Source organism: Dunckerocampus dactyliophorus, chromosome 9 (genome assembly GCF_027744805.1).
Source record: "Dunckerocampus dactyliophorus isolate RoL2022-P2 chromosome 9, RoL_Ddac_1.1, whole genome shotgun sequence".
In the NCBI taxonomy this organism is placed as follows: domain Eukaryota; kingdom Metazoa; phylum Chordata; class Actinopteri; order Syngnathiformes; family Syngnathidae; genus Dunckerocampus; species Dunckerocampus dactyliophorus.
Genome location: NC_072827.1, coordinates 18,204,641 through 18,225,670, shown reverse-complemented (window position 1 = coordinate 18,225,670; position 21,030 = coordinate 18,204,641). Strand labels below are relative to the sequence as shown.

The 21,030-nt window shown below is 40.4% G+C and overlaps 2 protein-coding genes across 2 annotated transcripts in view; both read left to right on the top strand.

Annotated features, from left to right (window-relative positions):
* Positions 1 to 2,394, top strand: part of fn1a (fibronectin 1a) — a 31,646-nt gene extending 29,252 nt beyond the window's left edge. The window contains exon 49 of the mRNA XM_054787511.1: positions 1,454 to 2,394. Within this exon, the coding sequence (XP_054643486.1) occupies positions 1,454 to 1,522 (69 nt within the window). The 3' untranslated portion in view covers positions 1,523 to 2,394. The remainder of the gene's footprint in view (positions 1 to 1,453) is intronic.
* An 839-nt stretch (positions 2,395 to 3,233) lies between these two features.
* umps (uridine monophosphate synthetase) lies at positions 3,234 to 12,316 on the top strand. The gene is made up of 10 exons (XM_054788365.1): positions 3,234 to 3,458; positions 3,936 to 4,089; positions 4,337 to 4,461; positions 6,212 to 6,399; positions 6,499 to 6,596; positions 8,068 to 8,228; positions 8,301 to 8,418; positions 8,631 to 8,806; positions 8,990 to 9,104; positions 11,352 to 12,316. The coding sequence occupies exons 1-10, from the start codon at positions 3,309 to 3,311 to the stop codon at positions 11,528 to 11,530; spliced, it is 1,464 nt and encodes a 487-aa protein (XP_054644340.1). The 5' UTR covers positions 3,234 to 3,308; the 3' UTR covers positions 11,531 to 12,316.
* The last annotated feature ends 8,714 nt before the right edge of the window (positions 12,317 to 21,030 follow it).

Genomic DNA, 21,030 nt, shown 5'->3' with positions numbered 1-21,030 from the left:
CAAAAAACGTTTTTCTAGTTTTACAATTCAAGTTGTACATGCAGAAAACAATTTGAAATGCATATAAATACATATCATTGACGAATATGGCAGCGAGACACCACACGGACACCACCTTCCTGTTCTGTCATGAGTTATTTCTTGAATTCAGTAGTGTTTGTCATTAACCCAGTATTCTCAATAACCCAAAAACGGGGCCAAAGGAAGTTGCAAGTGCCAGCATTTGATAAAGAAGGCGAGAAACACTAAATTCAAGAAATAACTCGTGACAACTCATGACTCAGTAACTCATGACAAAACAAGACGGTGTCCGTGTGGTGTCTTGCTGCCACATTTTATCTTTGGGAACAGTTACGTCTTCAATGAAGGTGTAAGGTAAGTTACCTTAAATGTTCATTTATCCTTTTCATTTGACATTTATATGCATTTAGAATTGTTATATGCATTTAGAACTATAAAACATGTTTTGTTTTGTGTTTTGTTAGTTAATAACATCATAGACGGGTGATGTAGCTGTGAACACAGTTGGGCTCATGCAGTGTATTACTAACGTGACAAGCGGCGCGCCAGATTGGACACTAACCGCAAAATGCACGCAAACTAAAGCAAAATTTTGGTGCACATTTTTGATGAAATTTTCAAAAAAATACGCTAACCAGGGTGAACGTTAACCAAGGTTTCACTTTAAAACTGAGATATCAGATCAGAGCGGCATTGTTTTTGTCTGCACAGGGAAACAGAGCGCCACCTTAATTGTATATTTCTGCCAGCAAATTCTGGATCAGTGCAACTTTTTGTTAATTCCTCCACTAACTGTTTTACTATCGCCTTATTGTTTGTCACTGTGTATTTAAAAAAAGAACTAAAATGTTTCAGCATTGTACGGACCTTTGCCAAGGTTGAGACTACACCCTATTACGCAACCTAAGCAGCTGCTCAAGGCCACTAGAGGGCCCCCAAACAGTGACATCATCAGTCGTTAACTAGGCAAATCCTGCTTATGGCCCCCAGATGTCCACAACCGCTACTGGCGGACTATATAAAAATGGTGGAGTGCCATATTTGTTTATTTGTCCAAATGTTAGTTGGCAGACCACTTCCTGATTCTGGTTTTACAGCCTTTGCATTATGGGGCATTGAGGAACAATTCAATTTGACTCAGACAGAAAAGAGAAAATAAATGTCATTGTCTGCAGTTGTATGAATATTTCGAAAGGTATCTTGGAAATGGGTTGTGTAGATTTTACACGCTCCAAACAAACAAACAGATCCCTCCCAGCCTCTTAAGGGTCCTTTGTGCCAAACAGTAACAAACAAAGGCTGTGTTGAGATACAATTTAAGTGAAACGACATACATATATTTACATAAAGGTGTGTTTGGACAATCTATTATCTTGCATAACATCCAAATAAACTGTTTTTGTTTTTCTTCTCATCCACCCCTGTGCTACAGAACATCCAGTGTCCAATTGAATGTTTGAGTCCTGAGTTGCTCGCAGATGCTCAAAGCCCCTCAGAGTAGAAGCGAGCGGAGGATGAAGAAGTGAGACACCTCACAGCATTGCTACCACTTCAAGAATGAAGCCTCCTCTTGCAGTCATAAAAGAAGACGTTTCTATCACACCTGTGCCTTAAAGGTTACCACGTTAGTGCCTTAAACCAATTTAACACCAAACTCCTGTGCCCTTTCAAAGGTTCAGACAATTCATGCTTTTCTTCCATGAAAACAAGAATTCTTTTTGACAGAAAGCTGCTTGAGCATCCAAACATAGAGTACATGGACACACACACACTCGATACGGTACTGTTGCAGCAAGAATTTTATACATATATATTATATATTATGCAAATATAGCCTGTTAGACTCACAAAAGGTCATGATAATGAAGCACAGTTCCCATTGTATTTAGTATGTCGCTGTGTAGTCAAAGGCTTTTAAATACTGTAATTCAGCGCATTCATCATTGATAGGAATCATAAAAGATAGTGTCCTACTGTGTCTTACTGTGGTAAATATTTAAGAACAATATGACTGGTAATAAAAATGTCATTTAACAGATAAGCACTGCTACTTTTGAGATGCTATTAAACCCCACTACATTGCTGTTATTATACAGCACAGGCTCCCCTTCTCATGCCAAATGTATTCTTTCTGCTGCATAAAAACACCAAAGTTGACTGACCAAAAGGTAAAAATGTTAACCTGTTGTTTGAAAATGTATTTGAGAAGTCACCGTTATTTTTGAGGTGAGATGTATTTTAATTACTGAAATGTTGCCATTTTTGTTTTATTTATCCAGTTTTGTTCAATGCTATTTCAGGGTTGTACACTTTTGTTTTGTTTTTATTGGTTGGTGCCAAACTGAACTACTGTGGATCTTTTTAATAAACAGATAAATCCAATTGTCCATCTCTTATTATTATTGGGGACAGCAAATGTGATGCAGCCTGTGATTATTTACACACAGTCTGAAACATTCATACAAAACACAACAAATGTAACTTCAATTTTCAGTAGTTCTCATACATAGTATATACAGTACGTACATAACATATCCCAGAGACAATTGGGCCATGGCCCACAGGTGGCGCCAAAAAGTCAGGAAAAATCACCTTTAATATACAAGTATCTATATTAAAACCAGTTCTTTTTATGCACTCTTTCAATAGAAAAGCTCACATTGATTGAAATGATAACAAATAACAGTCTGCCCGTTCCCATCATTTTTGTACATAGTTTTGCACATAGTTGCAGGTATTTTATATAACTTATGAATGTTTTTTTTTAACTTCTGTTACACATAATGTTATACACTGTAAACTGTGTTTAGATTGTTTGATGTTGATTGTTGTATTTATTATTTATTGCTATTATTACTATTTACAAGGCTTATTTACAGGATTTTTATTTTGTGGGTATATTGTAGTTCAGATTTTTTAATTTAATTTTATTTATTTTGCTTGAACATCGTCATTGCCCTTCTGTGCAAGCTGCCATCCAAACGAGCTAAATGCTATCAAAGGCCCGTATTTATTTGCTGCCTGAGCGTTAGCTATTCAGTGCATAATCACTCAACACATCGCTCGTACAACAGTTACTTAACTATTCAATCAAACGTCCTATGAATTAGTTGGATTTCCAGAGTTTTATTTTGTAAATGTACACTACTGTACCAGCGACCCTGACACTTTTATTTTGAAGAAGAAACAGCGGAAGTAGACGGCTCCCTGATCTCGCCTTGAGGAAGTATACTACAGTGCTGCAGTTACAGCAGTATCTCTTCTTTTAAGTCAGCTCAGGTATAATCATGGACAACTTCTGCATCGACAGTTTTATTCTGAAGCTTCATGATGTGAACGCGGTGAAGTTCGGAGAATATAAACTAAAGAGCGGCATGATGACGCCCATTTACATCGACTTGAGGGTACTTGTGTCCCATCCACGCCTGATGAAACAGGTACACACGTGCCACGAGACGTCTTGACGTTTTTGTGTTTATGTATATTTTCATTTTGTATGTTCGTCCTAGGTCACAAGCACAGTTTCATGCGAAACTAGAACAGTTGGGACACTTATCCATGTTTGTTATCTCCTTAGCGTTTGTGTCCACGTGTACAGATCACATGTTACCATCTATTCACATTTCCCATGCATTTCGCGCATAGCTCTATTAGCTTTTCAGGTAAAAGATCAATGCAATGATCAATGCTTACTCTTGTGGTGTGCATTTCACCAATGAAATGGCATCATAGGCGCCGCTAAGGATACATTGTTTTGTTTTGTTTTGTTTTGAAGTATGGACGCTGTATATCTGTGCTGTTTGAATTACCATCACATTTAGCAGGATTCTTTCAAGATCCACCCATTAAGCACAACTATGTAAGTCCTTGAGCACTTGGTTACAGACAGTTTACCTTATTTATTACATTTGCAGGTGTCAAAGCTCATGTACCAGAGAGCTCAAGATGAAGGGCTTCAGTTTGACACAGTGTGTGGTGTTCCATACACAGCCTTGCCAATGGCCACTATTATCTGCTCCACACATGAACTGCCCATGCTTATCAGGCGCAAAGAGGCCAAGGACTATGGTAGGAGGCTAGAAGGATTGACACACTTCACATATCGACAAATTAATACTTCTCTGACAGTCAACTGTAACTAAGCGTTTACAATTTTTGCCAACACAAAAGTTTTGTTACAGCTCATGTATTGTATCTTCGTGTGCAAGCGATCCTAATGTTGTAGCTGGCTGGTATTATATGTGGACTAACAAATAAAGTACATTGACTAAGATCTTGTAACAGTACAGCTAAGTCTGCTTTCTAATTGTATTAGGAACCAAGCGTCTCGTGGAGGGCTCATTTAAAGCGGGAGATACATGTCTCATCATTGAAGACACGGTGACCAGTGGCAGTAGCATCCTGGAAACGGCTGAAGTGCTGTACAAAGAAGGGCTGAAGGTGCAGTAGGACAACTTTATTACCACGATTTAGTTGCGAATCATAACAAAAGTAAATTGATTTGAACTATTATCTATTGTCATATGAGTTTTGGGCATGCATACTGTAAGTGGTCAGTCCTAAATCCCTGCATTACACTCTGTTTTGCACGAAAAATTGTTTTTCTGGTCAAAATCTGAAAACAAGTCATTGATATTGACAATAACACTCATGGGAGCAGAGATCTTCACCGAGCAGTTGTTATCAAAGTAAAAATAGTTTTGGAGCACTGCGTGTAGATGTCTGTCTAATTGTGGGAGTCCATCTTGTCATATGTTCAGTACAGTCATCCGTCAGTTATCGTGATTAATGGGTTCCAGACCCGACCTTGATAAGCGAATTTCCGTGAAGTAGTATTCGTTATTTAGAAATTGAATATTTTCATAGTTAGAGCATAGAAAACCTATGTATGACCTTCTAAATATGGTTTTTAATACTATTACAACCCTCTACACATAAAGTAACGCTCCTACAGTCACCTTTACACTCCTATTACCCAATACAGTAGACATAATAATTGAAAATAAGACACAATATAGACTCACATATTAGAATTCGGATAGTTCCTTGTTTGTTTTTTATTTCCGGGACTTCTTGCGGTGGCTAATGTAATCTAGCGTTCTTAGAGTCTGATGTCCTTTTAAAGTTTTGATGCCAACCTCAACACCAATCGGAGTGCTCAGTTCCAACACAGAATACAGTTTAGCTCGTACACTTTTGCACGACGTCCTCGCTCTCTTCCCCCAATAACAACATTTTCTCCTTATCCATCAGTAGCATTAACAGTGAGGTGCGTTTACAAATGTCAGAATTTAGAACATCAACATTACAACACCAACAGGTCGTTACAGTAACATTACTGACACATGGTGACCAGTGTAAAATACGACATGCCAACGTGTCTTACAAGGCGTTTTCGGAATGTAATTATAATATTGTAGTTCATTTAGTCGTTTTTATGGTTGAAAATGCTTAATTTAAGCCAAAAATATGTAAAATTAAATATTAAAATGACTAATAATAGGCCATGTTCAACCATGAAGCAGCATGATTTATGAATTAATGAAAATTTTTTTGAAAAATCGTGACAGAGTGAAGCCGCGAAATTCGAAGGGAGTTGTGGCGAGGAAGGACTGTATACCAGAAATAACCTGCTTCACTGGGTTCTTTGGAAAAGGCACAGTTGGATATACGCTGGCTATACTGTTATAGCAGACTCTTTGTATAAAAGAGGATGAAGTTTGATGGAAATGTGTGGTAGTTTTTTTGCATTTTAACAAATGAACAAACAAATATTGATTGTGTGTGGTTGTTTAATGAACATAAACACATAGTGTGTCCAGCCTTATGTTGGTGATACTATCACAGGGGTTTCCTATCTCAGCAGGTGATTTTGAGTAGCTCACAAAGGGTCAAAGAATATTTGCTTCAACTCTTAGTAGTGTTTTACTGTGTTATAATTGTTGAATTCAGACCTTATGCCTTTTTATATGACGACAAATGAGCACAAAATAGCATAAAGAGATGGCCACACTGTTTGAGTGGAGATCTGCTTGGTAAATAAAGTAGTGTACTATTTCAATGTTAATCCATGTGATTGGTATCGACCGATCTCACAAATGGATGATTGGTATCGGAATCAGCAGCATAAAACCCTGATTGGAGCATCCCTAAAGATATTGTAACATAATAAGATGTTCCTGTGTGAAAGGTGACAGATGCCATTGTGCTGATGGACAGACAGCAAGGTGCAGTGGACATGTTGGCGTCAAAGGGAGTCAGGCTCCATCCTATCATCTCCATGTTCAAGCTGCTCAATGTGCTGCAGGCCTCCCAACGCATCGACACAGAGACAGCCCAGAATGTGCGCAAGTTCATCTTGGACAATAACACTTTTAGGTGCTGCATCAAACCGCAAGAAATTTTTCCCCATCCATTTACAAGCACTGTTCGTATCAATCGCTTTCAAATGACATTTTCACCATGTCTTTTTTTCAGATCTGAGGAGGAGAATGGAATTCACGTCCCCGTTTCAAAGAAGCAACGTGTGGAACAAAACCTGCAGCTGAGCTATGAAGCCAGAGCCAAACTTCCAAGTATGACATACAGGAAGCCTACTGCATAGTGCAAAAGTGTTTACAGTAGTTTTCTTGTGTTAATGACCTTTTCCACAGCACGTCGTTTAGTCATAGTAAAAAAGTAAATAGACAAACACAGACGGTAGCAATGACGTAAATAAGGGCTCCATTCAATTTAGGTTTTAGAAAAGCAGGTTCCAGCAACCTTGGTTCTTAACCATTTTTTTGTGCAACATGACCTGTTTAGGTAGTTTTGTATCAATACCATTGCAGATCAAAGTTCCTTAGCAGCTTGAGCCGTAGTTTTTGCGTGTAGGTAGATGACAGTGTTATCTGCATACATTTGACGTGCTGCAAATGGACAAGTGTCTGGGAGAACACTGATATATAGAATGATATGTGTGAATAGAGGGGGCCCAAGGTTGATCCTTGTGGCACACTCATAAGATTATTAATTATGGAAGTAGTATTATTGACCCGGACACGCTGGTTTCTATCTTTCAAATATGATTTTAACCACAGAATTGCAGTTCATAAGAAATAATACGTATGCAATTTATTAATCAAAATATTGTGTTTTACTGTATCGAATGCTTTTTTGAGATGAAGGTAAGCAGCCCCCACTTTGTCAAGTTTAAATCTATTATTTCCATCCATCCATCCATCCATCCATTTTCTATGCCGCTTATTCTAATTAGGGTCGCAGGGGTATGCTGGAGCCTATCCCAGCCAATGGCAGGGCACATATAGACAAACAACCATTCACTCTCACATTCATACCTATGGACAATTTAGAGTCACCAATTAACCTAACATGCATGTTTTTGGAATGTGGGATGAAACCGGAGTACTCGGAGAAAACCCACGCACGCACGGGGAGAACATGCAAACTCCAACAGAGATGCACAGCGGAGATTTGAACCCAGATCTTCCTGATCTCCAGACTGTGCCCTGTATGACTGTGTGCTAACCCCGCAGCCACCATGCGGCATAAATCTATTATTTTCCAGTAATAAATTATTGGTGGTCTCTGTGGAATGACTCTTTCTAAAAAACAAACTACATAAGATGCAAGAAGTTTGTTATGGAATTGAGATGTGCTGTCGTTTGTTCCAAGGTAACTATTTCAATTACTTTGGCCACTGCCCTAATAGTACTAATGTGTCTGTAATTGGACATATCTAGATGGTTACCTGCTTTAAAAATGGTGTTATTACAGCAGGTTTCCAAGAGTTTGGGAACAATCCAGCACTGATTGACCAGTTGATGATTTTGCAAATAAAAAAACAGTATCCATCCCATATATATATCTGCCATGTGATTATTTCGGAGTGGAAATAATAACTAAATTTTAGTGTGAGTCACTTCATTAAAAGATAAGGCTGGGTCATGAGTATTTAGTGATGTATCCACCAAATTTGAATCACTGTTGTTTTCCTGGGTCATTTTTTTGAACTGCATCAGTGAAATGTTTTTGTCTTTTCTGTAGATGTTCAGCCTTTAGCATCAAAGCTATTGACAGTCATAGTAGAGAAGCAGTCCAACCTCTGCCTGTCTGCTGATGTTTCAAGCAGCGAGGAGCTGCTCCACCTGGCAGATACTCTCGGCCCAAAGATTTGCCTCCTGAAGACCCACATAGACATCCTAAAGGTAGTAGGAATTTGTAAAAAAAAAAAAAAAAGAAGAAGAAGAATGATCAATGATTGTGATGTCTGCTGTCAGGACTTCACTGTGGCCTTCAGCCAGGAATTGCAGGCTGTAGCTGAGAAGCACAACTTCCTCATTTTCGAAGATCGCAAGTTTGCTGACATTGGAAATACAGTCAAGCATCAGTATGAAGGTGATAGTTTAAACTTGATGGTCGAATAGAAGGCTTTGGTTTATGTGGCATGCATAACAACACAAATTACATATAGTGTTGTTTATATTTTACATTTTTGGACACTTAGGCTATAAGGAGGGAAAAAAAGAACACTACACACCCTTATTTCACATGTAACAGTTAACACAAGTGTGTCGACTTTTAAAGTCCTCGTTCTGTTTGTTCTCCAGGTGGTATGTACCAGATCTCCTCGTGGTCCCACATAGTGAATGCCCATGCAGTGCCAGGACCTGGCGTGGTGAGCGGCCTGGCTTCTGTAGGGAGGCCTCTCGGCCGAGGCTGTCTGCTCATTGCACAGATGAGCTCGCAGGGCTCACTGGCGACTGGAGAGTACACAAAGGCTGTGGTAAGCATGCTGACTTAGTAGTTCACCTACAGTAGTTAGTAGTTGTCCAGCCACCAACTGCAAAGTGATGGTGTTTTTCCATCAAAATGAAAGCGCTTTGCCTTTTACTGTAGGTGCCAACCACAGACCGCATTACTCCACTCTCACGTCACTCAATGTCTAATTTAATGTATGTCTTTACAGGTGAAAATGGCTGAGGAGCATTCAGACTTTGTGATGGGCTTTATCTGTGGTTCGAAGATCACAAAGAGGCCTGAGTTCATCCACATGACCCCCGGAGTGCAAATGAAAGCTGGAGGTGACTGAATTTACTTTGTTTGCCAAAATCTGCAGCTAGATTACTTTGTCAATGTGTACTGGGACACACTACAGGTGGTCCTCATTTTACGTCGTTTTGCGGTTACGACGCACTACCATAATTTCTTAATGTTCAAAAAGAACGAGTACGCAAAAAGAGAGGGGGAAAAAAATTATACAACACGGTGGAAAAATATGCAGTCGCACGTCGCGACACTGAGGGCAATGTCAGGACAATGTCACTTTTGTTTTTTTCAGTTAACTTTTTACCTTTAACGTCCTTTGTCTCCCAAGCGTGACGCAGAGTCTTCTGATGGCAATTTGTCAAAGAAAAGGAAATGAAATTCAACATCGTAAATGCTCAAAGTGGATAAATGGCAACCAACATTGGCCGCATGCTTGGTCTAAACCATTCGTCTGTCGCAAGCATCTTAAAGATCGTATATGTGAAGTTAGTTTGGACTTTAGCCTGCCTGACCTTGAAACGGCTGAGAAGATCGTAGAAGATGTCGATTTTGTTGAGTTTTCAGATTAGGTTGATAACCTTAAATCGAAGATGAAGAGCATCAAAATACCACTCAGACTAACCAGTCTCCAATGCTTAGTAAGTAAGACTCGGTATTCCTATCTAACAGTGTCTTAGAACCAACAAAAGTTGTTACATACCAGTAACACCAATTACTCTCTGCACAACTACCTGTCTTCATATCATGCATGTAACATAGGTATTAAACATGTCATATTAGCATCAAGGTTATGCTCAGGGCATTGACGCGACTGCAACTGGACTGTTCAGGTTGTCTAAGAAAACATGCCTCTCATCCTAGCAGGCTTCAGCAGTTCAAAAGACTAGATAGGACAGCTCTAGTCTGAGTTGGCCTGAGAATACAAATGACCAGAATGAATGAGAATATTTGCAGACATATCAGGGTTATGATAACAGTTACACCATTGTCATATTAGTATCAGAGTTGTATTTATAGCATCATTATTGTAATAACAATCCTTATAAGCTTTGATGCTGAGTGGTGCAGTCGTGTGGTGTTTACATTTAACAGTATCGTTTCAAGTCGAGTCCATTTTGACCAAATAGTATCTTTAAACATGTGGAAGCATGTGCTCCTATGAAATGTACAGTGATAACTAAGCAGCCTAGTGGTGTCATTGAGACTTCCGCCTGACGATATGCCCGTCTCTTCCTCCCTTGCAACGTCCCTTCCAGGGTGCAAGCCAACCACATGGTTATGGTTTAATTTATTTCGAACATGCATACAGTTTACATTGAATGCTTCATGTTACAATTCACAGTTCCACATGTCCGAAAAGGAGTAGGAAGAATAGCTTATTTAATCCTACCCCATCTTTGTATCACGTCAATTGCTAATGGCCCCGCCCCCTCACACAGACACACTCAGTCCGCAGAAAGACTGGAAAGAAACTGCTTTTTTTTGTGCACGTTGGTAAACTGTGACTTTGTAAAACGATGTAGCACTACACTTGAGTGCCGCGCTGTCAGGGCACGGCAAGGAGAACATTGTAGCTTTCACGCAAGTTGTAGAGAGCGAACTACAGCGCTTTTAATGTCGTACAAGTTGCATCTCTGTGAGATAAACATAACTCTTAATTCACACGCTCTCGTATCTCATTCATCTCCTTCCTCAAGGCTTGTAATAATATCAAAATCTTTACTCTTGAGAATATCGTTGAATTCTGGAACTGTTTTTTCATTCGAGGCGTCGTCCTTCTCATCTGACCCTATTTATGATTTTGAGTCCGAAATTCCAGGGCCAGTATCTTTTTGCTTTGTGTGTGGCATTGTTGCTATGCAACCGCTTTGAACTTCAGCAGTTAACCAGTTAGCTTGACTTACGAGCGGCAAGGAATCTGTCCCTGTCGCCTATCCGAGTTCAAGTTCAGGGAGTCAGCAAACAGTGCAGTGCTGTGTAGTGTAGTGTAGTGTAGTGTAGTGTAGTGTGTAGTGTATTAAGGAAAGCACCAAATAGTTCAAATTTCCAGTATCGTCAACAGAGCTCCTGCCGTGCATGTCCTCCCCAGTCTACTGCAAGGTGGAATGAGTCTCTGTGGAACAGCTGATCTACAAGAATTTGTTCATGTCATGCATATCCTCTGGTTGGATGTTGTGATTCCTGTTAAACACAAGGGGGTGCTGTGGTCCAAAACAAAATGGCTGATCCTGATCTCAACTCCTCCATCTTCCTTCCTTACGCCTCCCCTTTCTCTCCCACAGGGGATGCTCTGGGCCAGCAGTACACCACTCCTGAGGAAGTTATCTACAACAAGGGCTCTGATGTCATCATTGTTGGCAGAGGTATCCTCGAGGCCTCTGATAGGCTGGAAGCTGCTGAGGCCTACAGGAAGTCGGGCTGGGAGGCCTACACAAGGAGGATGGGTCACAGTTGCCAATAGCAGTGCAACAGTAACCTTCGTACCGCAATAATAATGAGCTTTTGGTGAAGATCGATCATTTTGTCCACTTCTGATGGCCGCCAGTTCAACAAAGCTGGTGGTTGCACACTGAACCGTTGAACAAAATTGCTAAACGCCGCTCATTCAAATTCTCTTCTTCTCTGGTGCCTTTGGCTTGCTTGAAACGGTTTATTTCACTGCCTTTGCAGTATTTCTCAGTATTCCTGTACGTTTTTCCCCCACTCCCTTTCACATCACCACTTATCTTTATAGAATTGTTAGAAGCAGACTTACTGTGCAGAACAAGATCTTTGGCTCAGAAGGGACAGTTCAGTCATTTTTTGAGTCGATTGAGTAGTATCCATAGATGAAGTAATTAGTATAAGTGTATATATGTATTATTAGTATAGAGTCATTAGTAATAACTATAGTTATTACTTCATCTTAAAGTAATAAGTTAAAGTAATACCTCAAATATGTTCATAGTTACTCTAGTAACTATGAACATGTTTAATTCCTCCAGCACAGCACAATATCTGGTTTGCAGGTTCCAGTCACATGCAGTATATGCACTGACTTGACTGCCTAATGAGGGAACACTTTATATGCACACTATGTCTTTTTAGAACCTGAAATAATGACTTGCATATGTTCACAGTGACGTATGTTTTTCAGTCAACTATCATCATATAATCATGATTACCGTACATGTGAATTGTAAAAGAGGGAGTGCAGATCTTGTCTCGTCTGCCTGACTTTTTACGTTGTCAACATAAAATAAAAATAATGGAGTTGATTAAAACACGCTCTTGTCTTATTCTGTCATCCTTTTTTGTTTTTTTTTACGGGGAATAGAGAATGGATGCTTGGTGGATTAGGAATACCTGTGATGTTACAACCTGAGCACTCTTAAAAAATACTTTGTGCGCATAAGTGTTTCAAATATACACATGATTGTTTAATTTAAAAATAGAATGTTGACAGTAGTTCGTACAAGGAATCTAAATAATAAATCATTTGTCATTCTGTGTGCATGCAATAAAAACAGCTTAGCAGCCTTTTTAAAATTTCTGTTTTGTATTAAATCAGTTAACCTATACATAGCATATACTTTAGGAAGCCACAGAATTATGAAATACTTTTTCGAAAACCTTTTGTGCAGATGGTTACACTGAAGTGTTTTATTATTTTGCCTTTTGTAACTGTTTCGAAACGTAAATGAATCAATACTAAGAACATTACTTGTAAACTGTTTAAATCCAATGAGAATTAACGGACAGGTAGGCAGGCTACCTGGCACACAGGAGAAGGAGAGCGCTTGTGATGTGTGTGTGTGTGTGTCTTCACCTTCCCCCTTTTATGTCAATATTGGATCAGAGCAACGCACCGTACGACAGGTGTCTGTGTGCGCCCGGAGGAGCTTCTCTGCTTTTCATCCATGAGGGGAGGAGAGAAGGAGAGAGAGAGAGAGAGCGAGCATGTAGATGTATAAAAGCTTATACCTGTCATCAACAAGTGTCCAGTGAGCGCAAAAAGTCAGCCACAAACCAACAAACAAGGCCGAGGTCACCTACCATGATGGGCCTGGCTTCTTCTTAAAGGTACGCTCAGTAACAGATATCTGATTCTTGGCATTTTTCTTCTCTATTTATCAGCGTTTCTCTTCTAACGTGTCCAAATCTGCTCCCAGAAGGTCCATCCTGTGAGTTAAGGGACGCCAGCTGTTAAGGAGCACAGTGCGTTGGCACGGTTGGACTCTCACAGTCCGAACCGTCACTTTCTGTTCCGTATTTGCTTCACGTTGAGCCTCACGTACAATACCTGAAGATGACGTTTTGTTCGTTCGGCTCGCGTTACGCAGGTACGGATTGACAACTCCAGACTTTTGTGTGTGTGTGAAGGATTCTAATGACGTTATGTTTTTGTCTCTCGATAAAATCCCCCCCTGAATAAACCATTTTTAATCCAGGGGGTGTGGAATGAGCATGAGAACAAGTGAGAACAAGTCCAACTCAAATGAATCCTGTCAGAATTGGAATATTTTTGAAATGTCGTGCATGTGGTGGCGAGGTTCTGTTGCCTTGTTTGCATACAGCTGGAAAGACTTGACTTGTAAATGGATATCATCAAAATAAAGAATGAGAAAACTAGACATGCATTTTATTGAATGTTTTAACAAAAAGAAAAGTTTGGGGAAAATGGATATGGCTCTCAAAAAAGTGGTACAAATCTTTATTTTCCAGAATGTTATGACATTCATGAAGACATTTACATTTTAAACCCATCATATGGTTTCCCTTTATAGATAGTTCATACTGACAGTCTATATTTTAAGTCCGTTTTAGTGATGCTTGAGTGTTTTAGCCCTACTAGTAGCGTTGGTAGCCATTTATACTAGAAAAAAAGTTGACATTTACAACGACAGGGATGCTAATCTCTGTAACCCCCTTTATGCTTTTTGGATAATCATTTTCCAAGCGGTAGAGTCACGGTGGCAGCCTGCATTTTCCACTGGTGGCCTTTTCATAGCCATCCGCTTGTTACGTCATCACCCCAGGGCTGCAGGCGAGCAGGAAGATGGACTTAATGGCAGGTTATGTTAATCGTTAACTAAACATTAACCACTCACACACACACCTGCTAGGGCCATCTGTCATTTGGGGAGATGCAGTATGCAGCCATTATTAGCATGTAAACTTGCACTTTTGCTGCTTTCTGTTTTGTTCTACCGCACAGTAGATGCATTGATACCGTTAACCCCACTTCTGTCACTTCACATTGTTGTCTTGGGACGCAGTAAAGTGAGTGCATTCCATTTAAAAGGTACTCAACCTGAAACTAAAAGTTTGTTATCACACAAACCGACAAGCATTTTGCTTTAAAGCTTACCTTTTGAATACAAAAGCGATGCATGTGTGCAATGGACAACCTCACGCATTTGAAATAGCACCTGCAGTTCTCTTTAGTTAGCTTGTATAGAAAGTTGAACACTGTCATGCTTGAGCGTCATTTAACAGACAATTTAAGCGTCGCTGGTGCTGTATTTGCACATTTCCCATCTGTCATAAAAAAACGCTTGCAATGATGCATTGATCATTCCCCCACCCCAAAAAAACATTTTGCAAAGACAATTTTCTTCAGCAAAAAGAGAACTTCTGTAGGTTTATTCACCTTAAACAAGGCATCATTAGAAAACCCGTCTTCCATGTCATTCCTTGCCCGAGAGATTATTTGCCTCTGCAAGTCAATATTTGTTTAAACTGCGAGGAAGGAAAAGCTCACACTTCTCAGTATCCTGGATACCTCGTCAGGTTACCTTGGCAATTTTCAACCGACAGTCCTAACTGGTCCTGCTGCTGCTACACCTTTTCCAGTCTTGGCCACTCCCTTCACACTGGCAACTGAAGGGAAAAGCAAGCAAAACTTCATTGATCATCACATTCTGCCCAGGTAAGGCATATGGCAGCTACATAGTCATTATCAATATCAATATAAAGAATTTAACCGAGATTCATCATTTGTATTTTTTGAGAGTTTTCAAAGTTTTCAAAGTTTTCGAATGACTGAGCACACATGCCAAATATCTTCAAATAAATTTGTGTTTGAAGGCATTGAGATTTTTGCTTCGAAACACCACAACAGGGGATTTGCAATAAAACCGTCAAGGTGGAGGTTTCCCGAATGTAGCAACTGCTATTGGAGATATTTGATATTGATATATTGATATATCAACGGATACTGGACAAATAATATTTAGACAACTGGCACATGAATTATTATTATTAGCGATAGCAGTTCAAATAAGTGACAGGACTTTACATACATATACTAGCTATTAGCATGCTAACTGTTACCATGTTAGCACTGACATTTTGTTGGGATTTTCCCAAAATTAAAATAGGTTCCACTTTGGACTTGACTGACATACTATCTATTTTGCTCTGTGCGAGCTTTAGCATTTTCACATTTTGCACATCACATTGGCATTTAGCACTTTAGCAACAATCAACTGAAGCAATACATGTTCCGCATGTTATCACAATGTAATTATCACAAACACACGCAGGCAGGCTAAGATTGGCATTGTTAGCATTTCCATTGTTAGCATTTCCGTTTCAAAAACAGTTTCAAAGGCAAAGCTCAAAAGTCAGAGGTTCGCAACAGGTAGCAGCCCCATTCAAAATTTCCACAGGTATTTTTCTAGTTGTAATACCTGTTGTATATGTTGCTTATTGCTTGAATACAAATTATTTGCAGCCAGTCACTGCCTGAAGTCTTGAGCACATGGTCACAAATCCTGACTTTTCCTCCTGGAGATGCTTTGCCAGTCCTGCCAAGGTGTTTAACCCATGATGTGGTATGCTTTGGACCACAAGGTGTTCCTTTCCTTCTCCATACTGTTCTTTTCCTAAATGGTCTTTCACTTGTATGGCGCTTTTCCACCTCAAAGCGCTTTGCCACTTCTAGCACATTTACCGACTGATGACGCAGCATCAGTTCTGGAGCAACTGGGGGTTCAGCCTCCTGCCCAAGGACACTTCGACACCATCACAGGAGGACGGAGGATCGAACCAGCACTCTAGCACCTGAGCCATGCCGCCCCATGGCTCAGGTGGGGCTTCTAACACAATTTTACTCTGGTTTCTTCTGTTGTTTGAGCAACACAAAATGTTTTGAAAGCAAAGTAAGGGAAAATATAAAACTTGTGTTATTGTCCAGATACTCTAGGACCTACAGTTCTGGTCAGTTTACATATACTTACCATGGGAATGAATGCCATATACATTTTGAGCCCATAATGATATATTTGAAGCATTCTTTTTTTAAGGGTGGGATGCTCATACGAGGTACGTCTTCAAGTATTGCAAATTCATGTTTAATTTAGACACAATTGGAGTTGGCAAACTTCATTTGCGACCTGGCTTTTAAGAATATTCCACAAATGTTCTACAGCATGCGTGTCAAACTCAGGCCCACGGCCCAGAACTGTTTCGGAAACAGCATTGAGTTAGCTCGCATCGCAGACTTGAACAAACAAACTGCTTGCTACGATCTGTCTAATCAAGTTACTTTCCAGTATCAACTACTCCTCCGGGATCGCAAGATTACGAGGGGCCACAATCACTGCACAACCATTCTTACTAAGGTTGCCAGATTCAGACCAGAAGTAGCAATAATTTAATTGTACGCGACTAGAAATGAGACCTATGAACTATTATTATCAATCAAATCAAAAGCTCGGGCATGGGGGAACGTTCACCGCCGGTAACGAGATGGACGATTGGGAGAAGTGGAAGGTCATGTGGCTGGCAAAAATTTCTGTTGAGGACATCAAAAACATTTGCCTATTCGGAACCATGGTGACAGGTCTGTTGCTGGTTGGGATTAGGCACTGCCCTGGTGTATCACAAAAAAGACGGAGACAGCGGTCCAATGTGCCCAGCAACTGCCCGTCATGATTGATGGATCGATCGAGAGACCAGAATGGACAAACAGACCAGCCGAGTCTATTAGAATGCTGCTACTCACACTAACCCAGACAGTCTAATCTTCATTTCGGCGCCCCCCACAAGATATTGCTGCAGTGAGACGCTCTGGATCCTTCACCCGTCTTCACGGACACCTGTTGATTGTTGACTCTGTCTGGGGCCCGTTCATGGTCGTCTCCATGGCAATTGCTGTGTTATCACGATGACATCCTGCGGACTGAGGCATCAAGATTGTGTGCTAGACGGAGCGACTTCCCCAGGCCTACACACACACGCATCCAAGGACACTCACACACATCCCACGCCTTCACCGCTTCATCCCCCCAGTGCGGACAGGCGGGGTGTGTGTCACGTGCCGAAATATGGCTGCAACTGCTGTGGCTGGCTGCCGGCTCACGTATTTGAGTTCTTATGTTGCAAAGTGTGCTTATTTGTGCCTATGTTGCCAAGGTTTTTTACCAGTCCCACACTGTACTCCCACATAGGAGCGTAGTTTGGAAAACTGTTTTTTTTTCTCCTCACCTATCCTCTTATTTTTCCCTTTCCTCTCCCCCTTTGATCGCACAGTCATCCTGTCCTGTGGACCCCCCTGTCATATCGTATGGTATGTTGTGTATATACGGACGGGTGATTACACAATTTCGCTTGTACCTCTGTATAAGTGACCATGTATAAGGCCATTCTGGGGCAAAATGCATATTTAAGAATGATACGTTTCTATTCGCCAATGCATGGTAGTGATAAAAGACCCAAACCCTGTGCCCTCTGAGGTCCATCCAAATGTAGTGTCATTATTCACATATTAAATCAGCCGAATTGCCTTGACCTGCATTCAGAGGACCATGTGAACATTTTTTCTGCAGGGCTGTGTTTGGGTTCTCTTTGTCTCAGCACCATTAAGACTAGTGTGTGTATCCGTACACCAGCAACATGATTGCATTTGTGGAGCCTGTCAAACTGCCGTGTTCTACTATCTCTAAATGGTTGGCTGAGTAGTTCCCAGAGGCAATATGTGTGTGTGTGTGTGTGTGTGTGTGCGTGTTGTTTCCTCTGACAGTTGCTGATAATCAAGAGTCATGCAAATGCCCGAGGCTTGTTCCCTCTCAGGGTTGGATAGCTTGGACCGATCTGCTTCATAAGAGGCAGCTGCCAAGAGTGCAGCTTTAGTTTAACTGAACTGTGGGATATTTAGAGAATATACTTTAAACTGATGCCTTTTGACTTGAACCATTGAAATGCAGAAGTCCCTCGCTACATTTTAGTTTGAATTTCACAGCATGGTCACTAGGTGTCAGTAATGTTACTGTAATGTTTAGTGACATGCAGAAGCACCGGATTGCTGGAACAGCGGGCTTTTATTTCAGGTTTGAACTAACTCACAACAGGCACAATAATCCCTAATAAAAACACGGGCTACCGTTGTATCCGTAACGCACGCCAAGCTAAAACACAACTCTGACCCTTCCTGTCCATCCCTCCAATCAGTTCCCCTAGGGAACACATTTATAGCAACACATACAAGCATGTCTTATTTATGTCTTAAATGGCATATTTACAGTTATTATGTCTATCATATTGGTTAATACAGGTATAAAGGTGACTTTAGGAGTGTTATTTTGTGTCCAGAAGGCTCGAAGTGGCTGTCCACACAGAAATGTTTTAAGGTCAAAACAGTATTTTATCGTTTCAGCCTTTCATCCACACGGAGATGGCGCTCCGGGTGCCCTGAAACTGTACTTTTTGGCTTCCAGAGAGGGAAAACCTGAAAATGCCGGCTTGTCGTTTTCGTGTAGGCAAACCAAACCGCTACTTTATGAAAACTATGACATCACCGACCCTTCGCTGTCATGTGACCGGAAGTGAGCTTTGACAAGAAGCCAACACATCTGAATATGTTGACATTCTCCTGATAGTTTGCTGTCTGATACTCCAAAATGACTCACACAAGTAATTTCATTTCATCGTAAGTCAAGATGAGCCTTGGAAAGCGGGAGACGATGGACTTATGTGCATGCGTTCCTTATTCTTCTATAGTTTGGTGTGTCACGTGGTTCCGTCTGTATATGTGTTTTTCTACAGGTGTGCCTTGTCTATTAAATCGTTTTCACCCAGTGATCCGTTCCTGTCTGGATGCAAGTATTTACTAATCCAGCACAGCGTGGAAGCAAATTTTTCTTAATTTTTCTTACCCTAACCCTAATCCACCAAAAAAACCCAGGAAGGTTTCCGTATGGACAGGGCCTGATAATGTTAAAAAACATATTTAGAAGGTCATAAACAGGTTTTCTGTCTGTGACTATGAAAATGTTCAATTTATAAATAAGGATTCCTACTTCGCAGAAACTCACTTATCACAGTCAGCTCTGGAACCAGTTAACTGCGATAAACAAGGTATCACTGCGCTGTAAACCTCAGTTGTTGGAGTACATTATAAGACTCAGTCAGACAACATTGTTGTTTGTTATTGTCATTATAATCGACTGAAATTAAAGTTACGTACAAGTTCCGTTTCTAGATTGGAATTTAAGTTGAGTTTTGGAGTAAAAAATCGGTTCTGACACGAAATTATACCTCAATAAACTCCTACGTCACTCACACTGGCACAGAACATATGAAGGACATAAAATACAATAAAAAAACACTAACTACAAGAATTAAATTAAACAGCAATTAAAAATAACGCTAACGCACTGGCAACCTTTTCATATCAATACCACTACGCTGCTTTATTATTACTGTCGTTTTCATAGGACCAGCAACCTGGCAGTTCTGTGTACTGCTAATGAGCTTTGTGATTTCTGAACATCTGTGAACCTGACATGTTTTGACGTGTGTGTGTGTGTGTGTTTGTGTGTTTGTGTGGCTGCGTGCACAGAGAACAGTTGAGTTTGCTGATATTGTTTTGGTGTGACAGCAGCCCATTTTGTTACAATACGAGCTTCATCCTTAATAACAGCTGCAGCATTCCAGTGTTAAGAGCAATGTGGCTGTGGGTGACCTGCACATAATGTATCCTTCTGTAGCATATCGCACTGTAACTACTTCTTGAGCGGGTCTCGTGTTTACGGACCAAAATGAAGTTTTTAATTATTTTATGTGAGCGCGTACATAGCCATGAAACGACATAACATGGAGCACCATAACCCAAGGACCACCTGCATATGTATGTACTATCATCCATCCATCCATCCTCTATGCTGCTTTATCCTCACCAGGGTTTGGGGGGGTATGCTGGAGCCTATCCCATCTGTCTTCGGGCGAGAGGCGGCGTACATCCTGGACTGGTCGCCAGTCAATTGCAGATATACTATCATTCAAATGCATTATATATTTTTCATCATCATTATATTGTGTTCTATCATTTTCACTTTATCCGAGTGTTTCCATTTATTTTGAACACCACTAAAGTGAGCAAATGTGACTCCTCACCTGAATAGGTTTAGGCTACGTGGATATGTCAAAGTTCATTATGCATTGCATTATATTTATGTAGAATATCTATTTTTCATCCTCATCATTGTCTGGTTTCACAAAGTCACAAATTTCCATGAATTTACCGTGACATATATGCTACCAAGCATGAAACATTATTCTTTGTTCAATGAAGAGTTGAAAACAGGAACAACAACGTGCTGTGTTCAGGATGCTTTTGACATTTGGCGACCAATATTAATGCCGTCATGTCGCTGTGTGCTTGTTCTGTGTGTTTGCAGACAGCGCCATGTCCGACCTGTGCGTGTGCCAGTCAACACTACTGAGTGCAATTATTAGTCTAACATCAGGTCAGGAATATTTCACACACCCTAGCAGTGAGCTAAACAGTCCACACTTATCCCTTCACTATTTTCTTGTTAAGTAGGCCTATACATAAAAATAAATATAGATCTTATTGTCAAAGAATCAACATTTGCACACATTTTTTTTACAGTTTCTTATATACTTTTTCTGGGTGGATGCATTTGATCAAAATGTGTGTGTATTGCTGAAAAAGACCTTCTTCAGATTGTACAC

Coding starts and splice junctions, on each gene's coding strand:
- umps (XM_054788365.1), top strand. CDS start 3,309: ATGGACAACTTCTGCATCGACAGTTTTATTCTGAAGCTTCATGATGTG. Junction 8,419..8,630: donor AGTCAAGCATCAGTATGAAG/GTGATAGTTTAA, acceptor TTTGTTCTCCAG/GTGGTATGTACCAGATCTCC. Junction 8,807..8,989: donor GAGAGTACACAAAGGCTGTG/GTAAGCATGCTG, acceptor ATGTCTTTACAG/GTGAAAATGGCTGAGGAGCA.